This window comes from Lingula anatina, chromosome 10 (genome assembly GCF_051362555.1).
Source record: "Lingula anatina isolate TDL-2025a chromosome 10, LinAna3.0, whole genome shotgun sequence".
Taxonomy (NCBI): Eukaryota; Metazoa; Brachiopoda; class Lingulata; order Lingulida; family Lingulidae; genus Lingula; species Lingula anatina.
The window spans coordinates 6383731-6409917 of NC_141776.1; the positions used below are offsets into that span (position 1 = coordinate 6383731).

The 26187-nt window shown below is 36.0% G+C and overlaps 3 protein-coding genes across 4 annotated transcripts; 2 read left to right on the forward strand and 1 right to left on the reverse strand.

Annotated features, from left to right (window-relative positions):
- The first annotated feature begins 6247 nt into the window (after window positions 1–6247).
- LOC106153083 (uncharacterized) lies at window positions 6248–9968 on the forward strand. Of its 2 annotated transcripts, XM_013526870.3 has the most exons (3): window positions 6248–6381; window positions 6945–7045; window positions 7383–9968. In XM_013526870.3, exon 3 carries the CDS (start codon window positions 7402–7404, stop codon window positions 9886–9888), a length of 2487 nt encoding a protein of 828 aa, XP_013382324.2. In that variant the 5' UTR covers window positions 6248–6381; window positions 6945–7045; window positions 7383–7401; the 3' UTR covers window positions 9889–9968. The 2 variants fall into 2 exon arrangements, with proteins under 2 accessions (XP_013382324.2, XP_023932868.2); XM_024077100.2 differs by lacking the exon at window positions 6945–7045.
- Window positions 9969–11365: 1397 nt separating this feature from the next.
- LOC106153079 (steroid 17-alpha-hydroxylase/17,20 lyase) lies at window positions 11366–18926 on the reverse strand. Its single transcript, XM_013526865.3, has 12 exons — window positions 18756–18926; window positions 18113–18362; window positions 17848–17928; window positions 17463–17561; window positions 16778–16871; window positions 16143–16292; window positions 15579–15799; window positions 14715–14843; window positions 14213–14317; window positions 13733–13867; window positions 13014–13184; window positions 11366–12355 (listed from the first exon to the last, which is right to left on the reverse strand). Exons 2-12 carry the CDS (start codon window positions 18264–18266, stop codon window positions 12174–12176), a joined length of 1521 nt encoding a protein of 506 aa, XP_013382319.2. The 5' UTR covers window positions 18267–18362; window positions 18756–18926; the 3' UTR covers window positions 11366–12173.
- Window positions 18927–19098: 172 nt separating this feature from the next.
- Window positions 19099–24572, forward strand: LOC106153082 (beta carbonic anhydrase 1). Its single transcript, XM_013526869.3, has 5 exons — window positions 19099–19266; window positions 19832–20056; window positions 20208–20435; window positions 20967–22780; window positions 23348–24572. The coding sequence occupies exons 1-4, from the start codon at window positions 19165–19167 to the stop codon at window positions 21186–21188; spliced, it is 777 nt and encodes a 258-aa protein (XP_013382323.2). The 5' UTR covers window positions 19099–19164; the 3' UTR covers window positions 21189–22780; window positions 23348–24572.
- Window positions 24573–26187: the final 1615 nt, after the last annotated feature.

Sequence of the window (26187 nt, forward strand, 5' to 3'; positions counted from 1 at the left end):
CTGTTTATGTTCTTTATTTCTACTAAAATAAAAGTAGTGATAATATATTGCCCAACGTAACTTGATTAACTACACCTTACTGTTAAAACTTGCATTAATTGCCAATATTTTCAAAGCCATTAATTGTAAACCGAATAATGAATAAAGTTTGCTTGTATCAAGCCTCGTTATTTGATTAGCTTCAACTATGAATGGCATAATCAAGAATTAATGATTAATTCCTTTCAGTTTAAATTTAACGTGGCAATCAAGGAACATGTGCGCAGCTAACATGATACCCAGCTACAGTATATGAGTGCCGCCGAAGTCTTCTACAATTATCTCAGCTGATGTTTGCAATTTAACTCTTTCCACTATACTATATATACTATACTATATATTGATGACGTGTAGGAGAAATTTAAGGCCTATATTTTTCACTTTACGTTCCATAAAAAATACATTTGTAGGTTAGGGTACACATGCTCTTCACTTTAAAAGGATCTTTGTACAAGCTCTGAGGGCCTCAGCGCACGGCACAATTACATTTACCCCGGAACAAAATTCCCAAAAATCGGTTTAGAGAGGTTAGATAAATGCACTGTACCGGAAATGACCACTTCCACAACATATGCATAAATACCAGTCGGTTATTTTCCTATTTATTCATGCATTTTCAAATTTATTTTTCGTTGGTGTATTGGTCACGTTTGAACATATCCGATTTCCAGTGTATGCCGGGGTAAATGTTAGTGTTTTTTATCAAAACATTTAAATAGGCGTGGGTCTACATGTAGCTCTATGCATTCACTAATGCCCACGATGTATATGATAACTGATTACAAAGCAAAAGAAAAACACGCTGATGAAGAGAAAAACTGTGCATGATAGGTACAATGTACACTCACAGCTGTTCCCACACCACCTTTATTTTTCTTATGTAACACGGACAGCTTGCTATAAAGTGAAACCTGCGGCCTCCGTTATTACGAAACCGTTAGAAAACAACGACAATAACTGTACCATCTTCCAGCGTAACCGTCGCCGTGGTTATCTGTAAGGGTTATCTGGTCAAGCATTGGTCAGTGTGAAAATAATAGCAGCTGGTCAATTACACACCTTTTAGATATCTTGACCGTGCTTGAAACAAGCAATGGACAAGACAAAGGCGGCGTGTTGCGCCCAGCACCATCATGGCGGTCTTTTTCTTTTATCTTTGTCGTTTCTCTCTCTCTCTCTCTCTCTCTCTCTTTCTCTCTCTCTCTCTCTCTCTCTCTCTGACTGTGTTTTAGATAAAACCTTTTTAATTTCTATGGTACACAAATTGCAAATGAGAAATAAACAAAAAGATTTTTAGTTTCATCTCGAATGGCTTACATCCTATCTACGTGCATGTTATTTTCTTTTTTTCCTTTGTCATTCTAAAGGCATGTCGTAATAAGCAAAAGAGCTGATAGATGATAATATCATAGACTCTTCTAGTCATAATACGTACGAAACTTCCAGAAGCAGCCCGTTAGCAATTCTAGCAGTTTCTGGATATAAGAACATAGGGTATATATAGAGCTGTCTGTTTCATTGCTGTTTAACTATTACTATTACTTTTAGGGTACACGGCCGGTTACTGACTACTGTTTTCTGTGCCACATGTAACTGCAGCTGAGTTGAATTGAACTGTCAATGATTTTACTGTTAACATCGTTTATTGTTTTCATATTTGAACACTGCGTTATTTGAATAAACCATATAATGTGAAACGAGTAGTTGCGTATTGAGAATACAGCGGTATTTTTGCTTATCTTGCAGACAAGAAAGAAAAAACTACTTCACACCTGAAAACAATGTTAGAGCATCGCATTGGCTTAATCGCTGGGCAAACTATTCGTTTCTGTGTATTTAGTCTAAAGACATTTTTTTTATTTCTTTTTCAAATAATTGGTGATTGATTATTATTATTAGTATCATTATAGGGGGCAGTCCGGTTTGTGTAAAATAAATATAGACAAATCTATAGTTAAAATGCGGAAATCAATCCTTGTTGCACTTATAGGAATACGGTGGGGTGGGTAGCTAAAGTATTGTCGCACAGAATCTATACTTTCTGAAACCATAAAAATGTCACCAGACTAGTGCAGTTTGCTACTTTGTGTCAACACAGATGAGATCAGTAAATGGAAAAAAAGGAAATATAATATAGATAATGAATGAATGAATCAATGAATGAATGGAATGGTCAGTTCATTAATGTGTGAATTTAAGAAATACATGAAGACAAAAAAAAAGAAATTATTCATAATAATGAAGGCACCGTTATAAGAAGATATCAATTCATTTTAAAAAAAGAACATTGGAGTCACTTCCGAATTCTTATCACCTCACTCATGGCGACACTAATTGCCGGTAATCTCCTCCTCGGTGGAGTGGAATGAAACAGGTTACGACATTTTACCGCATTTTATGAGGCGTTCATTAAACTTCAACGATAGCATCGCGAAGGGGTATGCGCCATAACGAGATTTCCGCTAGAGATAACCTCGACAGAGTTGCTGGATGACGCTCCCCAAGACACTGAAGTTTTATCAGGAATTGAGGGTCTGTTAAAACTAGAATTCAGTGAGACCGTAGCTGAGGTCTCGCAACTGTATGGGGGTTGATTTACCCCTTCCCCACCCCCATCCCTTTTTTACTCTAGGATACAGATTTATTCATGACGTCATATCGAAGTTCATATATGACGTCACGATCGACTAGTTTTCTATAAATGCCTGCAACTACTGAAATCGATAAAAAGTGCTTCAAATTCAATGTTACAGGAACATTTACTTACGTCATCGGCCAATTAAATAGCAGAAAGAGCCCTAAATCACGCCTAAATCTGTATACGAAATGCAATATAAATGAAATAATAATTGTGTTAGTGTTGAATAGTGTCATTTTGATAACTTTAATTATTACATCATTATTATAATAATGAAACAAACCTTTACAGTTTTTACCCCTGAGTTTATAAGTTTTACTCTCTCTCTCTCTCTCTCTCTCTCTCTCTCTCAGTCAATAACTAACCAAGGTAAAGGTTGGTAACTCAAGAAAACCCTTTACTCGTTATATTAAATAAAATAAAATGCTTCTGTGGCCCTCTTAACCTTAACAGTACACCAGCTACCAAAGCGAGCTTGTGCCTCCTTTCTAGCGATGCCGGTTTCATGGGCGCACAAAGAACGCAAATAGGACGCCGTCCAGTGTAAAGGAAGTTTTAAAGGAGCCTTCGTACTTTATGGTAGATCCAACAAGTACCTGATAACAAAAATGTGCCCTTAGGGTTTATATGGTTATCTTTTTTAGTGCAAAATACGAAAAGGTGATATTCGTAAATACGTAAAACAAGTTTTTTTTTCTAGGTGACGATCCACGGTAAGGTGACGCCCAATAATATTTTATCTTTGTCAAGGGCGCGCATAACTGGATTCCAACTTATACTTCGTACATACTCATTCAAAAGCATACTTAGATGGTATCGTTATGAACAGGCGAGCTGACGGCATGGCCCAAATCACCCTCATGGGATGACCCGTACAAGTTCCTGTGAAGATAAATCACGTAAAAATATACGTTAAATTAAGCTGTCGTAGAATATATGTTTTTTATCTCTGCCACGCTATGATGAGTTGTTATGCACGACTACGTGCATCCGGCTCAGGATGAGCAAAATTGCATTCAAATAAACTACAGTTTATGTTGCTATTTATTCTAATTTGCTCCTTAGGTCTAGACTTTTAGTAGATACGCCTTCGATCGATTCCAATTTCCTATTTCACGTCCTCTTTTAAGTGGTAAACACATTATTATTATTATTTTTTTTTTTGTATTTCTTGTTTTTTTTATTCTGTCTATGTTTATTCAACATTTTGTGTACTATTTAAAACATGCTTCACTCTGGTCCATCACAATTCATTCATTTTCATAGTATCAAATCTCTCTCTCTCTCTCTCTCTCTCTCTCTCTCTCTCTCTCTCTTCACAACCCACAGCTTGCAGAGACCAAACTAGTAACGAAAATCGTAAAAAGGGGGTAAATGCCTAAATCATTTGCTCAATTTATATAGTAGGCCTATGTATATTTTCAAGAATGTCTTGGTATTTTCCAAAAGAAAAAAGAAAGTACCCCAGTCTCAAAGCATGAGCATACACCCCTACCTATTCTTATCATTTGAGGTCATGTCCACGGGGGAGATTACTGACTCAAAACTGGCACGTTTGGCGACCGCAAATTTTCTTGTGTGTGAAATTGAGTCAGAGATAAAGGAAGGAATACAAAAACCTCGTTGCGATAACGCGTCGCATCGCTCTTATCAGATCTAAACGCGCGTATATCACAGGTTCAGCAATGCGGGTATATCACCGATCACACGCCCCTTAGATCAAAAGAGAACCAGGCAGCATGAGAATTTTAAGACTGAATATTGGTCTTAACTGTTAGACCAAAATTTTGAGTCTACTTTAAGCAAAGTTTTAACCATTTGCCGCCTTTGATGAAATATTGTAGAATATTGTGTATGCAGTTTACAATATTTAGGGGAGACCGGGGCTAGTTGAACCCCGGGGTAAGTTGCCCCCCCCCCCCCCCCTCATCAATTTATGACAAAGTAACTATGGGGTAAAAGAATTGATCACATCATTAATTTTTGTAAAGTGACCGTATCCAATAGTGCTAAGAAAGCGTCGGCAGTGAGCCCAAATGAAATAATTTAGCATTTTAAAGTAATTTTATTAAAGAGACTTGATGGGGGGCCAACTTACTCCCGGGTCCAACTAGCCCCGGTCTCCCCTATCAGGGAAATTAATTTCTGTTCGGTATGTAGCCTCGTGTTTAGCAACATGAAATACCAATAAGTAAACAGAGAAAGTAAAATTGCTTTAGATAATTACAGATAAAACAAGAAGGAAAATATTACTAGATAAAAAATGATTAAGCATAACATGCGAGTTTTACATATAAGAATGGTTCATTTTCATAACAATTTGAGCCTGCAATTCTTGGAAAAGGGATGATAATGACGCCCTACGCCTAAAGTGTTAATAAATCCATGATCATGACAGTGTTAAAATAACGACCCAGCCTTTAGTACTTACAGTGTCATCTGCCATACACTGTACTTATACAATGCCTACTAAAATAACAGTTTTGTAAGGTGAAAAGGTTGAATGAAACATAAAAGTTGTTTTATTTTCACTGGACATCATCCCGCGGGAAAACCTATATGAACGATGAACACATATTTCAGTCACGAAGGCTTAACGGTAGGTAAATGTTTACAGTAGTAATAATAATAATAATAATAATAATAATAATAATAATAATAATAACAATAATAATAATTTCTTTGTAACACTATCAGCTTCATGTATTATAGAAAGATTGAAATTATAAAAACATTTCGACTGAAATCACCGGAAATGATTTTGTGCATATTAATTTGTAATAAGTAAAAACGTAGAAAAAGCAAGACATAACACGACAAATGTGTTAGATGTGCCTTACGAATGCTACCGATACAATCAAGATTCCACAAGATATCTAGTCTATTACCATATTCTCATTAGCATTTTTCATTTTTGCCTCATGCATTTTTAAAAAGATGGCATAATTGTAGGCAAGAAATAAAACACTTTTATCTATCGAAACCTCTTCGTTCTTCAAATTTTTGTGTGACTTTCTCTTTTTATCTGTATTAGTCCCATATGCCTCCTCGTTGTTACATCACGGGTAAACGCACATGTTACTTTAAGATGATCGTTGCACTATCATGTACAATATTAAAACAGAAATGCCAGCAGCTGGCGATGACAGCGCTAGCATATTTCCAGATGCAGATTTAGAATACTGTTTTATTTATTTATTTATTTATTTATTTATTTATTTATTTATTTATTTATTTATTTATTTGTTTATTTATTTAATCGTTTATTCATTTTCAGTTTTTCTTTGCTTAAATGACACTTAGTGTAAACTTTGGTAACTTTGATCCAGAAAATCTCACAGTAACCTTATATCATATAATAATTAAGGACCAAACCTTTAATGAAATAACCATGGACTTTTTGAAGTCCTTCAGATATAACGATTCCATCCAGTCAATCAACAATATAAAAGGTAATAATGCAGATATCCAATGAATATATATTTGCGTGAAAACCCTCTAGCCTGAGATGGCACCTAATTTCTGGCTTAATATGACATATAGCGGCACGCATTTAGCCTGGCACGACTTTACCGCTGAATGGATCGAAGTACTTTTTTCTCGTTGTCGCCCATAATTTGTTTTTGTTCATTCATTGCATGGCCAGAGTACATTTACTCAATTGCTAGATTCATGTGAAGATATAGAGGATATTTCTGAACTGGGTAGGTGATGGTGGCAATTTCAACAAAAGATGTATTCTTCAAATGACGATATTGTCTTTTTTTTCGTTTTGGTCTTGGTTTGTATTTCGAAGAATATGCCTTGGAGGAAAAAAATGGCATAACCACTACATGCACTGTTGCATACTTACTGATATAAGGCCCCCATATTCCAAGTTTAGTTCATGACTTATGGCCCTTTCGTCTGTGGCTCTCATTTTGAAACTGACTAAAGAAAAAATAAGAGCTATATATATATATACCAGGGTCAAAGAAAATGCTACATATACATGTACATGTAGCTTCCCCAAGAGTTATTTTTAAAAAATCTGTGCACTCCCCCTCCCCCCCCCCATAACCTACAGCCCTGCTGTTTATAACCTATTTATAACTTGTCAAATAGAAAAAAATATGACAAGTGAACGTGAGGAAATTAGTGGGGGTTAGTTACCAGTACGTACGTGTCTGAAAATTTCATTTCTTAAACTAAATTTTTGTTATAATTACCAGCATTTCTGTATTCTGCCTAACATCAAGAGGATAATATGTCAGTCTGATTGTTTCAGCAAGAGTCCTTGCGGAGTTGGATTGATCTATGTAAAAACAATAGTTTCATTGGGAATGAGCCTGCAGTGCTTCATGCTGAAGTAAAACTGTTATATGTAAGGCAAGTATACCCCCCCCCCCCCAGGCCCATAGCCAGGGGGGTTCGGGGGTTTCGAGAGAACCACCCCCTTTGCTGGGGAAAGGTCCACTCTGGGTAAAATTTGTTCTATGTACATGAAGGTCCACTTTTTCAGAAAAAAGAACCCCTCTTTTGAAATTGCTGGCTACGGGCCTGCCCCCATAGCTAGGGTCAGAACAGATATATATTGGGAGTAAATGTAATTTTCAACTGGTTAAAATAATATTGCATGTTTACATTCCTTCATTGTGCTACTGTAAGAGTAAAAATGGTGCAGACAAATCACAGAGGTGCCTAGAATTCCATATTCGTTTTACAGGTGAATTGTGCCAATTAGTATGAGGGAAGAAAGTGGTATGGGGGACAGTGATAAGATGTCTCTGAAAATTCCCAGTGTAGAAGATGAGACCTCCATCACAGCAGAAAAACCATACAAATGTCACTTTTGCAGCATTGGGTTTTCACAAAAGGATGACAGAACGCAGCATGAAAAAATTCATTTCGAGGAGAAACCGTACCAATGTTTGTTCTGTGGTCAAGTGTTTCCAGAAAAGGATGAATGTGTAGAGCATGAAAAAACGCACGTCTCTGGAGAAAAATTGTACTTTTGTCAGTACTGTTATTCTTCGTTTTCTCGTAAACAGTCATTGGTTTTCCACGAAAGAACTCACACTGGAGAGAGACCATATCAATGTCAATACTGTGGCAAGGCTTTCGTTAAGAAAGATGCTTGTAAACGCCATGAAAAAACTCACACTGGGGAGAAGCCTTATGCGTGTGAATACTGTGGAAAGGCGTTTTCCCAGAAAGCCCATTGCGCAACACATGAAAAAATTCACACAGGAGAAAAACAGCATAAATGTCAGTACTGTGGAGAAATGTTTTCGCGGCGGGAGGAACGGTTAATCCACGAAAGTTTTCACACAGGTATATACGAGTGTCAGTACTGTGATGAGGTGTTTGCTCAGAAACGTGACGTCCTTTTGCATGAAAAGATTCACCCTGAAAACAGGCCGTTTCAGTGTCAGCACTGTGATGCGAGATTTAGAAGTGAACTAAGTTGCATTGAACATGAACGAATTCACACTGGTGAGAGACCGCACAAATGCCAGCATTGTGGAAAAACATTTGCTGTTCAAAGTAAATACAAAAAGCATGTGAGAATTCATACTGCACCTAAAAGATTCAAATGTCAATACTGTGACAAGTTGTTTCATAGTCATGATAAATGTGTCATTCATGAAAGGGTCCATACTGGAGAAAAACCATACAAATGCCGGTACTGTGAAAAGAGCTTCTCTACCAAAGGCCACTGCGATTTGCATGAAAAGACTCACACTGGTGAAAGGCCTTACAAATGTCAGCTGTGCGAGAGGACATTTACGGAGAAATTCCTTTGCGCAGAACATGAAAGAGCTCACACTGGAGAGAAGCCATACCAATGCCAGTACTGTGACAAGGCCTTTTCTTTCAAGGCATCATTACGGAACCATGAAAGGAAACACACTGGCTACTCGATTGGTGAAATGACTCGGGCCGCAGTCAAGGATTTTAAATTCAAATGTCAGTACTGTGACAAGGCATTTTATAAGAATGCTAAATGCATCGAGCATGAAAGGATTCACACAGGTGAGAAGCCATATAAATGCCAGCACTGTGAGAAGACGTTTTCTAGGAAATACACTTGTATGAAACATGAGCGGATTCACACTGGGGAAAAGCCACATAAATGTCAGCTTTGTGAGGCAGCATTCAGCCGTAAAGATGAGTGTGTTATACATGAAAGAACTCACACAGGGGAAAAACCATACAAATGTCAAATCTGCGATAAAACGTTCAATCGTAAAAATCACTGTTTAACCCATGAAAGGAATCACAAAGCAAAAAAGCCAAAAGCTGAAAAAGCTGAAAAAGAAACCAAAAATAACCGTGCGCCTGTTAAACAATTAAAATGTCAGTCATGCGACATGACATTCCATAGCCGCGTTGAGTTATTAAATCATAAGAAGATCCACATTGGGGAAGGCACAAAGAAGGGCACAAAAAGTAGCAAGACATTTTCAAAACAAGAGAAATCTGTGAAATGTGTAAAGACTCGCACTAAGAGAGACGTCTACAAGTGTCAGAATTGCGTTGAGACCTTTTCCACCAAGACCCTTTTGGTAAAACATGAAAAAAGCCATTCCAAAGAGAGGCGGAAAACATCACCCAGCAAACAAAAAAAGAAAACAGATGGGAAAGTAGCCAAGGGGAAACTGAAGCAAAGAGGTCATATAGTTAACAAAAAGACCACAAGTGGACCTAGAACGAGGGCGAAACGGACGGGAAATAGTAGAAAATGTGAAAAAAATATTACTGGAGGATCTGTATTGGAGGATACTTTGACAAAAGAAAGTGGTCAAAGTCAAAGCACTCCCAGTAAATCGACCTCTGTGGAGGAACAAGAAAAAAAGTTAAACTTTTGTGCACTTGGTTATGGTAAAAACACAACAAATGAATGGGATGTGATAGATAATTTGGAGGAATTACACAGCAAATTTATTAAAACAGAAAATACAACAGATCAGGCATTCTCAGAAGCTATCGTAAAAGAGGAAACCCATTTTGAAAATGAGCATCAGATGTTTGCACCATCATCTGGGTTTCCAGATGTATCAGAAACACTTTCCTATAACCCAAATATAGAAGACGCTCCTGAAAATTGCAATTTCCAGGATTTTGTCGAGAATAGTAAGGAGTTCCCAACTAACTGTGACAGTCGGGGTGACGTGTCACGAGAAAGATTGATGTTTTTGAAAAATGGCATTAAAACAGAACCTGTATAGAGTTAAAAGATGAGAGAAAGGTTCTTGTAAACATAGCATTTATAAGGAGGCAAATGATATGAATTATCTCTGAGTGCATAGGGACCACCCTGAGCTTCAGAGATAACTTGACACTAACCTCTTCACTATAGCCTATCTTCATCGTGTCAAGTTACCTCTGACGAAAATAGTTTGACCTAGTTTATATAAGCCAATCGAATCCATGTTTCAAAATTTTTCACCAAAGTTTGGTGAAAACGCTGATTGGTTGACCGTCAATCGGCAATCCTCGGCTGATTCCGCAAGCTCCATACTAACAACATAGTTTTTGTCGAGTGCGGAGACATCCGAGTAGTTCCGAGTGCATAACCGTACACAAAGAAAGCATGGAGTATATCGGAATTGAAACCAGAGCAGTTTGATGCCCTGCATAATTATCTACTGAGGGATGATGTATTTTGCGTGCTGCCCACAGGTTACGGCAAGTCCCTGATATTCAGCCTTATCTTTGATTGGTCCGGATTTGAACAAAGCGCGCTTTGACTCGTTCGCGTTCATTGGCTAGATCGTTCAATGAGTCATTGAGTGCGGGCTTTAAATTTGATTGGCGGGCGGCGGAGGCAATCGAATGTGGTCAGAGGTAACTTGACACGATGAAGATAGGCTATAGTGAAGAGGTTAGTGTCAAGTTATCTCTGAAGCTCAGGGTGATAGGGACAAGTTATGCACATCATGGTAGTTAGGTTGGAGGTTTTATGCATTTTTTTATTTGCTCATTTTTTTCAATCATTTTATAACATTTATTATTTATAGCAATCTTATAGCAGTTATAGGGATTCTTTAAAGCTGTATAAATTTTTGAGCAGTCATTATGTGAAGTCTTTCTCAGTGCTTTTACTGTGACTGATAGATCTATAATAATGGAAGGTGTTTATATGGATGGCCTGTTTATTTTTTTTTTACACGTAGGGGCAAATGAGGTGCGTCATGGGAAATTTATTCTATCGTGAAAGTTAATAAAGGCTTTTGGTGCTTTTTTTTTAAAGCTTTATAAAATTCTGAACAGTTATTATTTCAAGCCTTTGGTGTTTTTACAGTAACTGATGGGTAACAAAGCAAGGTGCTTATAAAGATGGCATTTGAAGTTCATCAGATTGTTTCGTTTGTTCCGTCTTCTTGAATGCTTAATATGATGTCAATCCAATGAAAAAAGCCTCCAATTTGTGAAGAAAAAATTTCACTACAAAGAACAACCTTGTACATTATATAGCATATAGGAATATGCATCTAGACAAATATCATACATTTCTAGATTGGTTAATCGTTGTATGTCAATTTTTATGAAGCTTGACGCCTCCAACATGTTTTGGTTAAATTTTACTTTTGATCAAGAAGTTGAACTTACTTCATTATAATTTCACGGCAATCCCACCTATACTTGGACTAAAATTCAGAAACTGTCACGATGGGAAATTTTCTAACCACTGCACTTAAAATCTCAAATATTAATATTTATTCAACCAATCCAAATGTACATATGAAAAACGTAATGGGTTAATCAACCATCTCAACAGTAAAATTAAAATGGAGTATAAACAATGAAAGTTAAAAGTATTAGAATGTGTACATTAAAAAATTGTTCCCTTTAAAAGTAAATATTCTGTAATTAATAAGGTAAATGTAAAAGAAAAATATATTTCATGTGGCAAGAAGCTATTATTATCATTAGTTTTTCATGACATATTGTCTCAGCCTACTCCAAAAGGCACAGAATCTCTGCATTCATCTAATTTTATATTACGTATTACATATATATTAGGGTGGCAAGTACAATATATCTTGATGTATCCATCTACTTAACTGGGCTTGACACAAACTCACATGTGACTTTTCTTTTAATGCCAAGTCTTAAGTCTTCCCATACCACATAGTGAATTACTACACACTGTATAAACTTCATATTAATCAAAGCTGAAACCTTAACAATCAAGAAAATATACCTGTAAGTGCCTTAGATGCACAGCTATAAGTGAGGGTATGTGTATAAGATCAGATATTTACCAAAAAAAAAATAGTGAGCAAATAGTTGCTGGATTAACATTATCATGATTATAATACAACATGCCAAAAAACTACAGGTTCAACACAGTCCACTTATATATTTCCACCTTTATAGTTGAATATTATGCTCTTATTTCACAAAAAAAAAGGTGGGGGGCTGCCTCATTTCCAACCAATTTAGTCTCGTGTTTATTTTTTTTCGCATCATCAATTAACTTTAATCAGTTTGATCAAGGATGTCAGAATTATCCTCTTTTTTGAATGACTATCTTGTATGGTTTTGGAAAACATGTCAACGGTTGTTCTTTGGCGGCCATGTCCAAAGTAACTCCCTCTGGTGGTGAAACGCGATACTTCTGGAAGAAGGTAGCTATGGTCAGGTTGATCTCCCGCCTCGCCAAGGTCTTGCCAACACAGAAACGACGGCCTGAAATAATGAATCATATAATGATTACAATTTATGAATCAGAATTTATGATACCCTTTAATTATTCTAAGAAAAAACAAAGCTACCAATCATGAAGGTTTTGGGTGTGTTGAATAAAAAACAACTTGTTAATTTACAGTTACACATTTTCGTAGACTAAGTGTCAATTCTGCTTTTCGAGATCATGTTACTTGAGCTTAACACACTGAAGCTGCTTTTACACCGGATTTGCAACCGCCTGTAGAAAGATTTTTGGTGTACTAATGCAAATATGAAAGGAAAAAGCTTCAATATTTAAAGTTCATTAACACTTATATATGAATTTGATGCTATCAAATGCTGTCAAAGTCCCAACTTTGAAGGGGCAAGTTGGAGCGGATAAACATTAACTCTCCAAGGTCACATTCACAACAGTGGACAAACTAGTCCGCGGATGAAATATTGCAACCCACTTAAAAGCTTGCCATTTAATCTCCTAATATACTGAAATCCCTAGATTCCCCGCGGGGATTACACAACAAGCATTCAAAGGGGTCAACCATAACTAGTCTGCAGTCTAGTTAATTTGCTGTTGTGAATGCAGTCTAAGCGGTCCCAAAGCCAGTGTAACCGAGGCTCAGGACACACATAAGATCACAATTAAGGGAAATATTCTCACCTGAAGAGAATGGCATGTAGCTGTCCCTAGTCCTGCTAACACGCTGTCCCGTGACCTCGTCCAGCCAGCGTTCGGGTTTAAACTCCATTGGTTCCTCCCAATACTTGGGATCATGGTGCATGGCCCAGAGATTGGTGATAATTGTCATTCCTTTGGGAATTTCATAGCCATCTGAAATATCATATCCATCCTAGTTTGTTATCTTATTATTATTTTTAAACATTTTCAGTTTCGTTATCATGATTTTATATTACTTTCCGATCATATATACATGGGTCTTCCCAATTGTTAGGTCATATAAACCACAGTTGGAGATCACAGCCACCAGATTCAGAAAATATTTTTCTATTAATAAAATACAAATCTAATACCCTCTTTTAAGTATATCCACTGAAGTAAACAAAGGACATGTAAAAGAAACGTGTGGATTAGTTGTAGCTTAACTTTTAACTTTATAAGTAGATTATCTGATTTTAATTATGAAGTTCAAATTCTTAAAAATATGACTTTTAGAGAGTTGTTAAGATCGAGTGACAGGCCAGATACGATATGAGTGACAGACATCAATATACTGGTAGCTTCAAAATCTCCATGAAAAAAACAATATATACCGGTTAATATTTATTTTAAATAACAACAGTTTCTTAAATTTTCTTCATTCACTTGAATTAGAAAATGATGAAATTTTAGAAATCTAAATTTAAGACATTTCCACTCACTTAACACAGTATCACTGGTGGTGACTCGCGGCAAGCCAAGAGGAGCCACAGTGGCCAGTCTGAGCACCTCGTCAAATACCGCCTCACAGTACAGCAGACTCTTGCCATCCTGCAGCGTGGGTTTCCTGTCTCTACCTGCATCAAAAAGTACATTTTAAAATACACATACCCTGGCACCAAATTCTGTGATACAAGTAATTCATGAACAAGTCTAACATGCTTCATTGCTCATTAAAATCAATGCTTCCATTCAAAATTTAGTCTAAGGCCAGAGAATATTTGAATACCAACCAACATGGGTATACTATAGGATATACTATAAAACAACTGATATACTAGTACTCACTACTGCTACCTATTTTTCCTTTTTTAAAAACCAATTTAAACTTGCAAACACTTTTCACATCCATTTAATGCAAACACATACCATCGTTAATATTCACACATATAAATTTATTTTCAAAAAACACCAAATCCTACCAACAACTCTGTCTATTTCCTCTTGAAGCTTGTCTTGGCACTCAGGTTTGGTGGCCATGTACAAAAATGTCCATAACAGGGTGTACATAGAGGTCTCCAGACCAGCTGAAATAGGTGAAAAAAAAACTTTACATGTAATCAAGTAGCTTGCCTTCATGTTTCACTTTAAGGTCCCCCCCCCCCAACCCCAACTCCAAGAAAAAAAGGAGGGCAGTAATGTGATTGTCAGTCATCCAAATCACACAGATACAGTACATATACAGTATGCAGTCTTGTATTTCTCTCCTACATGTACCCTCTAACAGGGTCAAAGAGTCATTTTTTTTTCTAGGCAATCACATATATTTCACTGATTCTGTGCACATGTTAATTTGTTCTGGGAGGAATTTGTTTTCAAACAAAAAAAGAGACTTAAACACCCAGTGAATATTCAGCATGCACCTGTGAGGGAGCAGTGGCCACTGCCACCTTAACAGTCCTGCATACAGGCAAGTAAAATCACCTGTGTAAACATCTAGTCCAGTTTGGGCCATGTGGCTATTTGTCAGTGAGCCAAGAACCTTTTCGTCCTCTTCATCTTCTGCTTGTTTCTTTGTGAAAAGCAACTCATCCGTCAAGTCACGCACATTGTCTGAAGAGAGAAGCAAACTAATTTTCAAAGTCAGATTTAATAGGGAGATTGAGCTTATACTTAGGCCAAAAATGTTTAAAATACTGTACAAAGTACGTGCAAGTGACAGATCTGAACTTACAGAAATATTAAATGCTTTATAAGACTGCATTACTCACACAGGTAACAGAAGTTTGAGAACTAATATCTTCACTAGATTCAACGATGGTAAAAGTAATTTGATGCTGAAATAATCTTTTACATTCAGCAAGGTAGGTACTCTCTTATGGTTGTGTTGTTCTTAATAAAGTATTATCCTCACATCATCACAAACTTCAGTGTGCAAATACTGGGGTAGCGCTAGCAATTTTGTATATTTGTTACCAAAATGGTTATAATTTGGCTAAAACATATCAAATCTAGCCCTTTTTCTTTAGCCAATTTGAGTCAGTTTTAGCATTTGGCTAAATTGGCACGTGCCACAAATTATTCAGTGCAAAGGAGCTACAATCAAGCACATTATAATCTAATCATCTGGGCTCAAAAAATCATTGTATACAAGGAAAAATCTTACACAACACAAAACTTACTCTTCTGTAAAACTTACATGACAGGTATATGAAAAAAAAATTGGTCAAGTTTTCATTTTGATAGAAAATGTTACTGTATCAAATTTGGAAACATTTTTGGACCATCCTGTACTTTTTATTTAAATTCTTTTTGGACCACCCTGTAGTTTCTCTTTAAAGTCTTTACCAGGGTTGAACTCTTCCTGGTGCTTCTTGAACTGGGTGTAATTAAAGCCCATCCACTTCCTGGTCAAGTTCATTGACTTTCTTGTGTGGGGAGAACTGAAGAAATCTGGCAGATACTGGAGAAACGGGACGTAGTCGGACCAAACTCCACTGACATTCAAACTCAGCAGTTCATCTATCATCTGCATCTGATACTTAAATTCCGGGTCGTCATACTCATAACTGAAATGATTGAAAAATATGGAATCTGTTAAGTGATGAAAAATATTTAGCTATGGTTTCTAAAATCAAATGGTGTAGCTTAACACTCACTTTTCATTCAAAACACATGGTCAAGTAAAAATTTTAGATTATACATTTTAGTATCAGTCCTGTAACCAGAATATATTGTACCACACACACTTAAATCTGTTTTAAGTTAATTAATGAGTTGATTACATAAATCTGTTGACATTACTTGATTACTCATATGACAAGTATCTTACCCTTCCCATATATTAGTAAATAAACAAATTTAATAAATACTTGTGTGATAATAAATAAATTAATTAATTAATTAACTGACCTCTTTCCAAAAACAATCCCATTAATGATGTTGAACATCACCAGCCCAATCATATGTGTGGGGTCCATGGGACCAGATTCCAGCACCCTGTCAATTCTCCCAACAGCAGTGTGGACAAGGTCCTCCAATTTATCACCAGAGGCATAATTCCTATAATATGGAAACAGAACATTAACGTGTTGAATCAATAAAGCAGGGTTCACTAATTTAATTTTTTTTATGTAACACGTTGAAAAGATGTCACATTACTGGGTCACATATTCCAGCTTTTTCTGTCATGAATGGGAGATATGAATTCCCTGTGCCATTTCTTCTGGGTGTCATTCTTCATCATTCTTCAGTCAATCGTCACTCATCAGATGTATGTGCAAATGTATTTCTACAGCGAGAATTCGTAGTGATTTATGGCACAGTCTACTTGTTATTCTATATACTCAACTACATATACAGACGGACCCTGGGCTCAAACATTTATACTTGTATATATCTGGTAAAGAAATGGAGCACCTGATAATTAATGTATCAATTATGAAATCTCTCTCTCTCTCTCTCTCTCTCTCTATCTCTCTCTCTCAAAAAGCTGAATTAAAAGGGGAGATGAAAGACAGAATTCTGTAGTGTAATAACTGACTTACTTGATGGCTTTCAGCGCAAGTTTACGGTGAAGATTCCAAGTTGGGCCTGGTTGCCCAAACAAAATATTCTTGCCACCATCAGAAAACACTTCACCTTGAAATAAAATGTATGACAAAATTGTTTAATGATTTTCTTAGACCAATGACATTTATGTGCCCTGGAATGCTTGCATGTGACAGTTACAGGATTGAAGGGGTGAGGGCATAATTCTAATAAAATCATATGCATTTTTACTTAAATCTTTATCATATGATTTTTTTTTCACTTTTGAAAAGTTCAGCCAGTCAGAAATCAAGATGTTTCTGGCTGCATTCATTCAAGATGGAGGTGGAACTGAAAGTTTTCTGTAATTCAATATATTTACTAGTACATGTAACAAAAGTATTCTCATTCTTCATTCTGTTTCACTGGATGAGGTAGAAACATTCAGAAACATGGCATTTCCATGTACTAAAAACCATATATTCTCACTAAAGTGCATTCAGTAAAATCAGCTTAATTGTCTGACACACCCCCCTCGAATAAAATAGCTTCTGAGAGCCTAACTTGCACCATAGTCAATTGTCCCCTTGATGGTCGAACAGGTATGTCAAACAATAAAGCTGCTAACGTTGACTGCTCTTAAGTGAAAATCCAACTAGTATGATGAGTTTGTCTGAACGCCCCCTCAGGTCCAAAACATACCCGAGTACACCTGTGGTCTCCCAGCAAAGATGTCTTTCTGTTTTACATAAGCTTCTTGTATGGCTGGGAAGCTATTTAATGCAACACACTTCATAGGACCTGCATCCGATAAATACATATTAACACATTAATTATAATATTCTGTCAATACTACATCTTTTCTCAATCTTACTTTAAAATAAAATGTATAATAAAATTGGCTTTTCAAACATTCAAATTGTCATGGGGGCCAAAACATAATAACAATTGTAATCACAATAATGATGATGATGATGGTGATGGTGATGGTGATGATGGTGATTCTTTAATCCGCTAATTTAAAATATTTTAAGTACATATTAAATCATTTAGCTCTCCCTTGAATAGAAGAAAACCCATACTGTACCTATCTCAACATAAATGATGTCTCCATATTGTTTGGACCACTCTGCCAACAACTGGTAAGTGTAAGGGTGTTTCCTTAAATCTATTCAACATATAATGAAAATTTGTCAGTTGACAATTTGTCTTTAAAGACAAATAAATAAGAAAAAATAAAATAAAAATATATAATTAAAACTTATTAAAATAAGAAAAAATTAAGTACAGTACCATACTAGTACCGGTATTATTAATTCACTGAAACATAAAATATCAATAATGAAATTTACCTAGATAATTTCCAATCAGAGGGTAGGGTGTTGGCCCTGGGGGCAACTTGTACTTCTTCCTCGACACCCAGTTATTAAATAACCACAGCACAAACAGAATTGCCAAGGTCCAAAACGTCCTTGGATCAATGAGGATGCTTAAAAGTGACAACATGATTACCACAGTATCCTTGTAACATGGACTTCAAGTCAATCTTGGCGTGCAGTTTTTACTCGACGTAATTGTAAGTCTGATTTTTCTTTCTTGGGCCTTAAAAAAGAAGAAATAAGCATGAAATTACACGAAAGGTCATGGTGACCTTTTGTATCCCCATTTTAAGCCGTCACGTACGTCCTTAAAAACAGATACTCATAATACAAAACTGGAACCAAGATCAACACATAATTCCTAAATAAAACAATAAATACACTCACTATCCCTAATTCAAACTTGCTGGCAACGGTACATGATAACAAAATACTTCAAAAACCATGACGGAAGGATGTCTGTGGATATATGAAACACTGCAACTTAAACTTATAGTGTTAATAGAATAAGAATTACTCTTCCCCCATCAAAAGTATTACGTCGAAATCTCGTTCTGCCATTGCTACAACCAAGAAACAAAATACTTTAAATCTTATACAGATACTTATCACTGACCTTGGCGACAGGAAATCCCAATGATGAACAGCTGATTTGGGGAGCCAGACGTAAACAGTAGCCGAGTGCTGTTGTAACTTCTTAGGCTGTGAAGTCAGCGGGTCGCTTCTTCAAGCGCGCTAGTGCTCGAGAACTAGTGCTTTATAGCTAGTGTGCGAGACCTCGTCGGCGCTTTAAGGGTAATCAAGCACGTCACTTATCATTTGTGTATATTATTCGTATATAAATCGATCACAATCACCTTTTTGAGGCACTGCACCCTGGCGTAGAGAGTAGTACGTAGTGATTGTTTACTAGGCCGCTTAGATCATTCGAAAAAAAAAAGAACAGCTTGACCTTGTAAAGTTGCACATGGAGAGCTGAAGAAACTACCGACGCTGAACTTTTTGAAGCAGGAGTCTCATTCAGGATGCCGGGGATCGACAAACTGCTAAAGGGCGTCCTCAAATACAGGAGCACAATTAAGGATGAAATGACCCAACAACTGAAAGAAGTTACGGTTAATCCGCAGGTTGGGTTTTATTTGCTGTCATTCATATTATTTATGATGACCCCAATGTGTACGCTGCGTGTCCAAATGACATTGAACATGTATTCATAAACATATTGTGGTTGTTGCTGGTTCAAACAGTCTTTCATTTCATGTAATTCTATGCATGGTTGATCTGAAAATTTTATGAAACAACATTAATTGATGAAGTCTAAAGGAAAGAGCCCATGCAATGACAATATTAATAATATATGCTTTCAGTGCAGTGCACTTGCAAAGTTTGATATATATATATATATATATATATATATGAATCACACCCAGTTGTGGGTTCACATGCAGACATAAAGTTAGATTGTAGCCTGATCTGGTTTTCAAAGGAAAATTTATCAGTTATTTTATTTTCTCAACAAATTGTAATAATTATTTTTATTGTACATGTAGCATAATAATTCAGTTCAATAATTTTACTCAAAAAAAATTTCCAGCTCCAAAGTGTTAAAGTAATGCAGTATCTTCACTGTTCATGCAGCTGTATGTGTAAGACTGTATTTGTTCTCCAAAGTATCTCACACTCATATTACAGCCCACCGCTGTAGTCTTCTCCTGCATGGATGCCCGCGTACTTCCCACACGCTTCTGCCAGACAGATGTAGGTGATGTGTATTTGGTGCGCAATGCAGGGAACCTTGTCCCCCACAGTAAAGGCTTGGGCTGGCACAACGCTACCACGGAGCCGGGGGCGCTGGTTCTGGGGTGCCAGATGGGTGATATAAGGCACGTGGTGGTTTGTGGACACTCCGATTGTAAGGTAGGCCCATATATGCTACCTGTAAAAGCACAAGTCAAACATACACGTATTTAATTTAATAGATGTGAAATGAAACCAATGTGTCATGTCAAATAAGTTAAGTTTGATCAGTTTTATATTATCAATTCATCCTGTTGAATTGTGTCCACAGGCCATGAATCTCTTATACTCCATGAGGAATGAGCTAGACCACCATGATGGAGATGCCTTACAGCTTTGGCTGAGGCGACATGGCTCTTCCTCTGTACAAAAGTTTGAACAATGGGAGAAGATGAAGGGGAGAGAACCCATCACCTTCCAGGCAGAGACACCCAGGCACAACATAGAGGCACTCATAGATCCCGAGAATAATTTTGGGATTGTAGATAAATTTTCTCAGGTTTGTTATTAATTAAGATGTCATGTTTCAGAGCAAAGCTAATTTTGAAAAAAAGTTAATATTTTTATTTATTTTCATTTATTCATTTAATTATATTTTGCTGATATTAAAGTTGAATGATGATACATATTTGCATTTCATTCTGAAAAAATTCATTGTTTGATTATTTGTGCATGTTTTTACTAAACCAAAATAGATTTGTGCATGTTTTTACTAAACCAAAATAGATGTCAGCTCCACAAGAAATTTTCTGTTCAGTTACCAGTTATTACATCTTCAGCAATCCCAACCTCACACATAATGAAATTTAGATGACTTTTTATTTCACAGTGATTCTACCTTACTCATTCTGATTTATTTATGTCTTATTCATTTGTTTGATTGAATATTTAGATATTTAACTAATTATATATTATAATTATTATTATCATATTCATATTATTTATATGTATTCATAAATTAATGGATTTGTGTAAGTTTATTTATTTATTTATTTATTTATTTATAGGAATTGTCATTTTTATGTTGCAGATCAACACATTAAACCAGCTACAGAACATTGCCAGCTACCCATTCTTGAAGGAGAAGCTTCAGACGGGAAAGGTCAGACTCCATGCTCTGTGGTTTGATATACACTCTGGAAATGTCTATATCTTCAGCAAAATGGAGAAAAAATTTGTGGAGATTAATGAAGAAAACTATGGCATGTTGATGGAGGATTCTGTTAAGGATCCTAAAATTAAACACTATTAATTACGCGGATGTATGGTTGTTGAGATTGTTAGATAAATCCTTGTAAACTTTGATTTAAAAAAAAAAAAAAAACACTTTTAGCTTCACACTGCACTGACAACTTAATGATGAATAGAAATATAAGATATTTGTCAAGGTCATAATGTCACATGCCTTTTCTTAAGAAAAGAAGAATTAGCAGAATAGATTTATTATTCACTGATTTAATGAAAAAAAAAATTATTCGACTGAGGCAAAACTGCTATTCCCAAATTCTACTTATTGTTCTATTTCACATATAAATGCAATGTATTTTCTCTGTGGTATTGAGATTATGCAGTTTTTTCAACAAACTGTTTTTAATATTTTTTTGTTGTTCTACACCTTCAGTCTCATGCATGTTTTTTTATGTATAAGGCAAGAATATAAAAGTAATGAAAGAGAAAAATAGATATGAAAGATGTTGACGAAATTTTTGCACATGTAGGCCCTTGTGGCAGCTGCAGACATAACAATGGGTTTGTAGCAAGGAGAGTAAACTGCATTTCTTTTTAAATGGAGCAGTGTTTATATGTTGATGTTAACTTTATGTTCATATGTACATGGCTAAGTATAAAATGCTATATCCATTATACTTTACAGAAAAGTGGTTTGATATATTATATTTCAACATTTATAATGATCAATTAACCTGACAAGCAATTTTTTGATTGTTTGATGATAAAGTCTTGTTTAAATTATTAAGTCAATAGGCTACAATATCAAAATTTGGTGCACAATTTTTTTATAGGACTCCACATAATTTATGATCTATCCCAGTACTGTTGCAGTAGTATATATGGTGTGATATTATTAGTCACTGTAGGAGAGGGTTCAGGAAGGAGATGTAGGCTTTAGAGTAGCAGTGATATATATATATATATATATATATATATATATATATATATATATATATATATATATATATATATATATATATATATATCCTGTAACAAAAGGCATTATTTGTAAAGATTTTGATAAGATTCAGTTGGCATTTGTTGGGTACACAGGTGTTATATATTTTTGGAATGCATTGTTCTTGTTATTATTATTATTATTATTATTATCTGCATGCTAACTGCTATTTACACATTTACCATGTTTTGCAATTTTAGCACTTATTTGAATGTATTTCAAAAGTATTATATATTAGTATTGATATTTCAAAAAAAATGTGGAAGTACATGATAGAGTGAATTTGGGTTTAATGTTTAGGTGGGGAATTGTTATCAGTGAATAAATGGTAAAAAAAAAAACAGTTGCTCTTAATTTTCTTTATGCTGGGTTGATGCAGGGAATAATGCATGACGTCATTTAGCATTACATATTACCAAGCGTGTTGATGGCCAAGTTGCATAAAAGGAAACTTTCTTGAATAAACCCGTGTATAGATTGCGTTAGAGTACCTGCCTGAATTGCGACAGGTGTGCCAGGGATTATGTCTAATGATAGTGGAGTATTGCATTCACTGCGGGATTAGCATCAAGGCGAGAAAATGGCGTCGGTACAGTCCGTTATCTTCCAAACTTTCGTAGTTTTACTACTTGCAACCCAAGCGTTTGCAAGAGTCCGTAAGTAATTTTTTATTCTTTTGAGTTGATTTTTTCTTGTAGACATACAAATATTGTAAGTGCTATAGTAAGACCTGCTCAAATTTGAGATGCAATCTCCATGCATTTGGTGATTGCGAAATCGCCCCTTCTAAAAATCGGTGCATTTCATAAAGTGCATTTGCAGTCAGTGATATATTTGGCAATACGGTGAAACAGAGTCAAATGACTATGGAATTTAAATTGTTATTGAGAAGGGTTTAAAACAGTTGTAATTTGGAGTTTGAGGCTAATCACCGTACGTGCTTTATGTGGATTTTTGTGTAGTTTGGGAGTAGAAAAAGGACGCAAGGGTTAAATGTGTTGCTGATTTGAGTTACAGATATTCTAGTATAAGTTTATAAGTGAGAATCTAAATTGATAAAAATAATTTCTGGGATCACATGTCTGTTTTCTCTCTTCCAGTCCAAAAAATAAATAAAATAAAAATCATTTCTGTTGCACTGAAATTACAGCTCAGCAAGGTTCAATTTTATACAAAGTATAAAGATAACTCACATTTCCTAATTTCTTTTTTTTTCCCTCCAGCTGCTCCAGGTTACCTGTCAGTGGGTGCCAATGCAGGTGTGGCCCTGGCCATAGCCTTGGGATCACTGACCTGTGTTGTGCTGGGCATTCACCTCTGTCACTTCATCTACAAGAGGTCACCACATGCTCAGAAGTCTTAATCAAAGCCTCATGGACATTTCTTCTCACACTTATCCATATAACATTCTCTTTTGGATCAAGTGTGGCATTATGGACAGCTTTCTATTTAGAGGAATTCACTGATGGGAAATTATTCTAGGCTGGCTAGTATGGAGACCATTTGTGGATATAACATTAGAGAAACAGTGAAGCATTTCACCCTGTACTTAATCATAACTCAATATACCAAATATGCATATGATACATAACATTACTCCGACTATATGCTCTGAATTCAGTCACTTGAACTGCCATATCAAAACTTATTTCCTTGGAACTACTGAGCTTGGTATATCACATATACAGATAACAGTGGAATAATTTGATGAACCAGCATCGGCTTTCTGAACTGAGTTGGCACCTTTAGACAGTGTTACAAATCCTATTGGCCCCTTGCACCAGTATTTCATATCATATGATCAGAAGTTGATATACTCACTGTGTATTTTGATGATCCCTACAGGATATGTGTGAAAAACATTCTCAACATGGCATTTCTTGTTATCTTGTTTTCTGTTTGTTGAATGAAAGTGTAGCAGTAGAAGTGAAATAATTTCCCGAAAGGAAAAAAAATTGGCGTGACCGCTTGAACCTGTTTTGGCAGCAGGGTTTGGCGACTTATTAACAACTGTAGACAATGTAATATGCTGTTTGCAGTCTTAAATGATGCCAGGTTATTATTATCACTAAATGCTGATCATTTATCTCTTAAAGTTACAAAAATAATTGATTTTTTAGAAAAATGTTAATTACTGTGTGATATTGTTAATGGATGGTAACTATGTAATTATTGCATTAATTTGTGTACACTTTAATAATTTTTTAAGTAGTTGCGTAATTTGTATCTCTATCACAAGTCCCATCTGCATGATAGAGAAATTATTTTAGTGACCTTTATGTTTTGTAAAGTGTGTTACAGAAGCATTTATTGGCTAGTTAAAAAAAGATGTAAAATTTTCTGTCTGTTTTCAGTCCTCAGATTTGATCTTTACAACGTAGTTTGTAAAAGCCATAGGCTTTTTACAAGAAATAACAGCAAGATCAATAAATGTGTAAAAAAATTAAATGTCTTGTTAGAATTTCATGTTTTGAATGTGTACTTACCCGCCTGTTATGTAGATGAAATATTTGTTTCGTGTTAACTTGAACATGAAAGTATGCTTGTAGCACCGGTTATTGGTAACTTGGGCAAGGAAATAATTTATGAAATATAGAAACCTGAGTTAGATCTTCTGACACTATTCGATTGTCGTTCGCTAAATTCGCTGTGCATCTGAGACTGGATTTCGTGTCCCAACATTGCAGATCTCAAACAGAGTTGCTAAAGTCCGGTTGTTCACAATGTGACCAGAAAGTGCCACAACTAACACAATGGCATACTTTTATAATCACTGTAATGTTGGCCCAAGCAATGCCTTGGTCCATGGAATAAATAAACTTCACATACAATTGATATGATATACGAAATATTATACATGGAATTTACCATACAGGCACGGGTCACTTAGGCCACACTTTTTTATTTTTATGGATGACATCCTGCGCGCGCACCGATTTTCGTCCGTTCTCCAAAAAAAAAAATCCCCCCCCCCCTCCCCCCAAGGAGGTCGGTTGTCGCAAACGTCGTTATTGAATTTGCCGGAAAATGCAATCGGCAATCCTCGGCTAATTCCGCAAGCTCCATACTGTCATTGTCGACTGCGGAGACATCCGAGTAGTTCCAAGTGCGGAAAATGAGCTTTCTGCGCATGTGTATTATCACCACATGGAAATATGGCCGCTTTGCCGTCAAATTCATCTCTGGCATTAATTTCAAAATACACGACAATTAAAGTCATAAAGAGAACGGGGGCCGTACGTTTTGGATTGGTTTGCCATTGATATTGGACATGGAGATATCACCCTTTTACAATTATACGAAAGGCTGGCCGTGACATTCTGTCCAAAGCAGCACATAGGCCTACCAGGTTTTTTTTTAGTAGCGAAAAAAGGGTCGACAAGAGCGTCGTGGTATTTGGTGGACTGAAGGCCGGACAGGCCACCCGATAGTTGGCTGCTACGTTTGAGTCGAAGTAGACAAAATGGCATCGACCAAAATGACCTTTTTTAGATTTGGTAGTACTGTAGGAAGCATAGGCCTATCTTTGCTTCATTTTTTTAACAATTCTGTGAAGTGTTAACGTTTACAATGCTTTAATTTTCTGAGAGTACAAATAAAGACACGCTGTTTATTTGATATTTGTTTTATTGATTGCTATACCAACAGAATGCATGAAATAACCTTAAATAGATTTGGTAATATGCAGCATATATGTTCATGACTTTTTACCTTTCTACGAAGTAGGCCCTATTCACAATGCTTTAATATTTTGAGAGCATGGGTAAAGACATATTGTTAGTTTGATACGTGTTTCTGTGGTAAATTAGTGTTTCCAGCTGTGTACTGAAAACATAACTTTTCTTAAGCAGTTTTTTTTTTTTTTTTTTTTTTTTTTTTTTCGCCCGCTCGCACCGATTTTGGGGTCCCCAGAGGATGTCATCCATAAAAATAAAAAAGCGTGGCCTTAGCACCAATACAAAACATTCTACATAATATCCAGCATTCGTTCGTAATTCGCTTGGTAGACGCTTCCTAATGTTATACAAAATTCATACCTGTATATTTGCGGTTTAAGTACACA

Excerpts from the sequence above, each read along its gene's own strand:
- LOC106153083 (XM_013526870.3), top strand. The coding sequence starts at position 7,402 with ATGAGGGAAGAAAGTGGTATGGGGGACAGTGATAAGATGTCTCTGAAA.
- LOC106153079 (XM_013526865.3), bottom strand. The coding sequence starts at position 18,266 with ATGTTGTCACTTTTAAGCATCCTCATTGATCCAAGGACGTTTTGGACC. Across the intron at positions 17,562-17,847 it reads CATCATTTATGTTGAGATAG|GTCCTATGAAGTGTGTTGCA; the intron begins GTACAGTATGGG and ends TATCGGATGCAG. Across the intron at positions 14,844-15,578 it reads CCAGGAAGAGTTCAACCCTG|ACAATGTGCGTGACTTGACG; the intron begins GTAAAGACTTTA and ends TTCTCTCTTCAG.
- LOC106153082 (XM_013526869.3), top strand. The coding sequence starts at position 19,165 with ATGCCGGGGATCGACAAACTGCTAAAGGGCGTCCTCAAATACAGGAGC. Across the intron at positions 19,267-19,831 it reads AAGTTACGGTTAATCCGCAG|CCCACCGCTGTAGTCTTCTC; the intron begins GTTGGGTTTTAT and ends CTCATATTACAG. Across the intron at positions 20,436-20,966 it reads TTGTAGATAAATTTTCTCAG|ATCAACACATTAAACCAGCT; the intron begins GTTTGTTATTAA and ends TTTATGTTGCAG.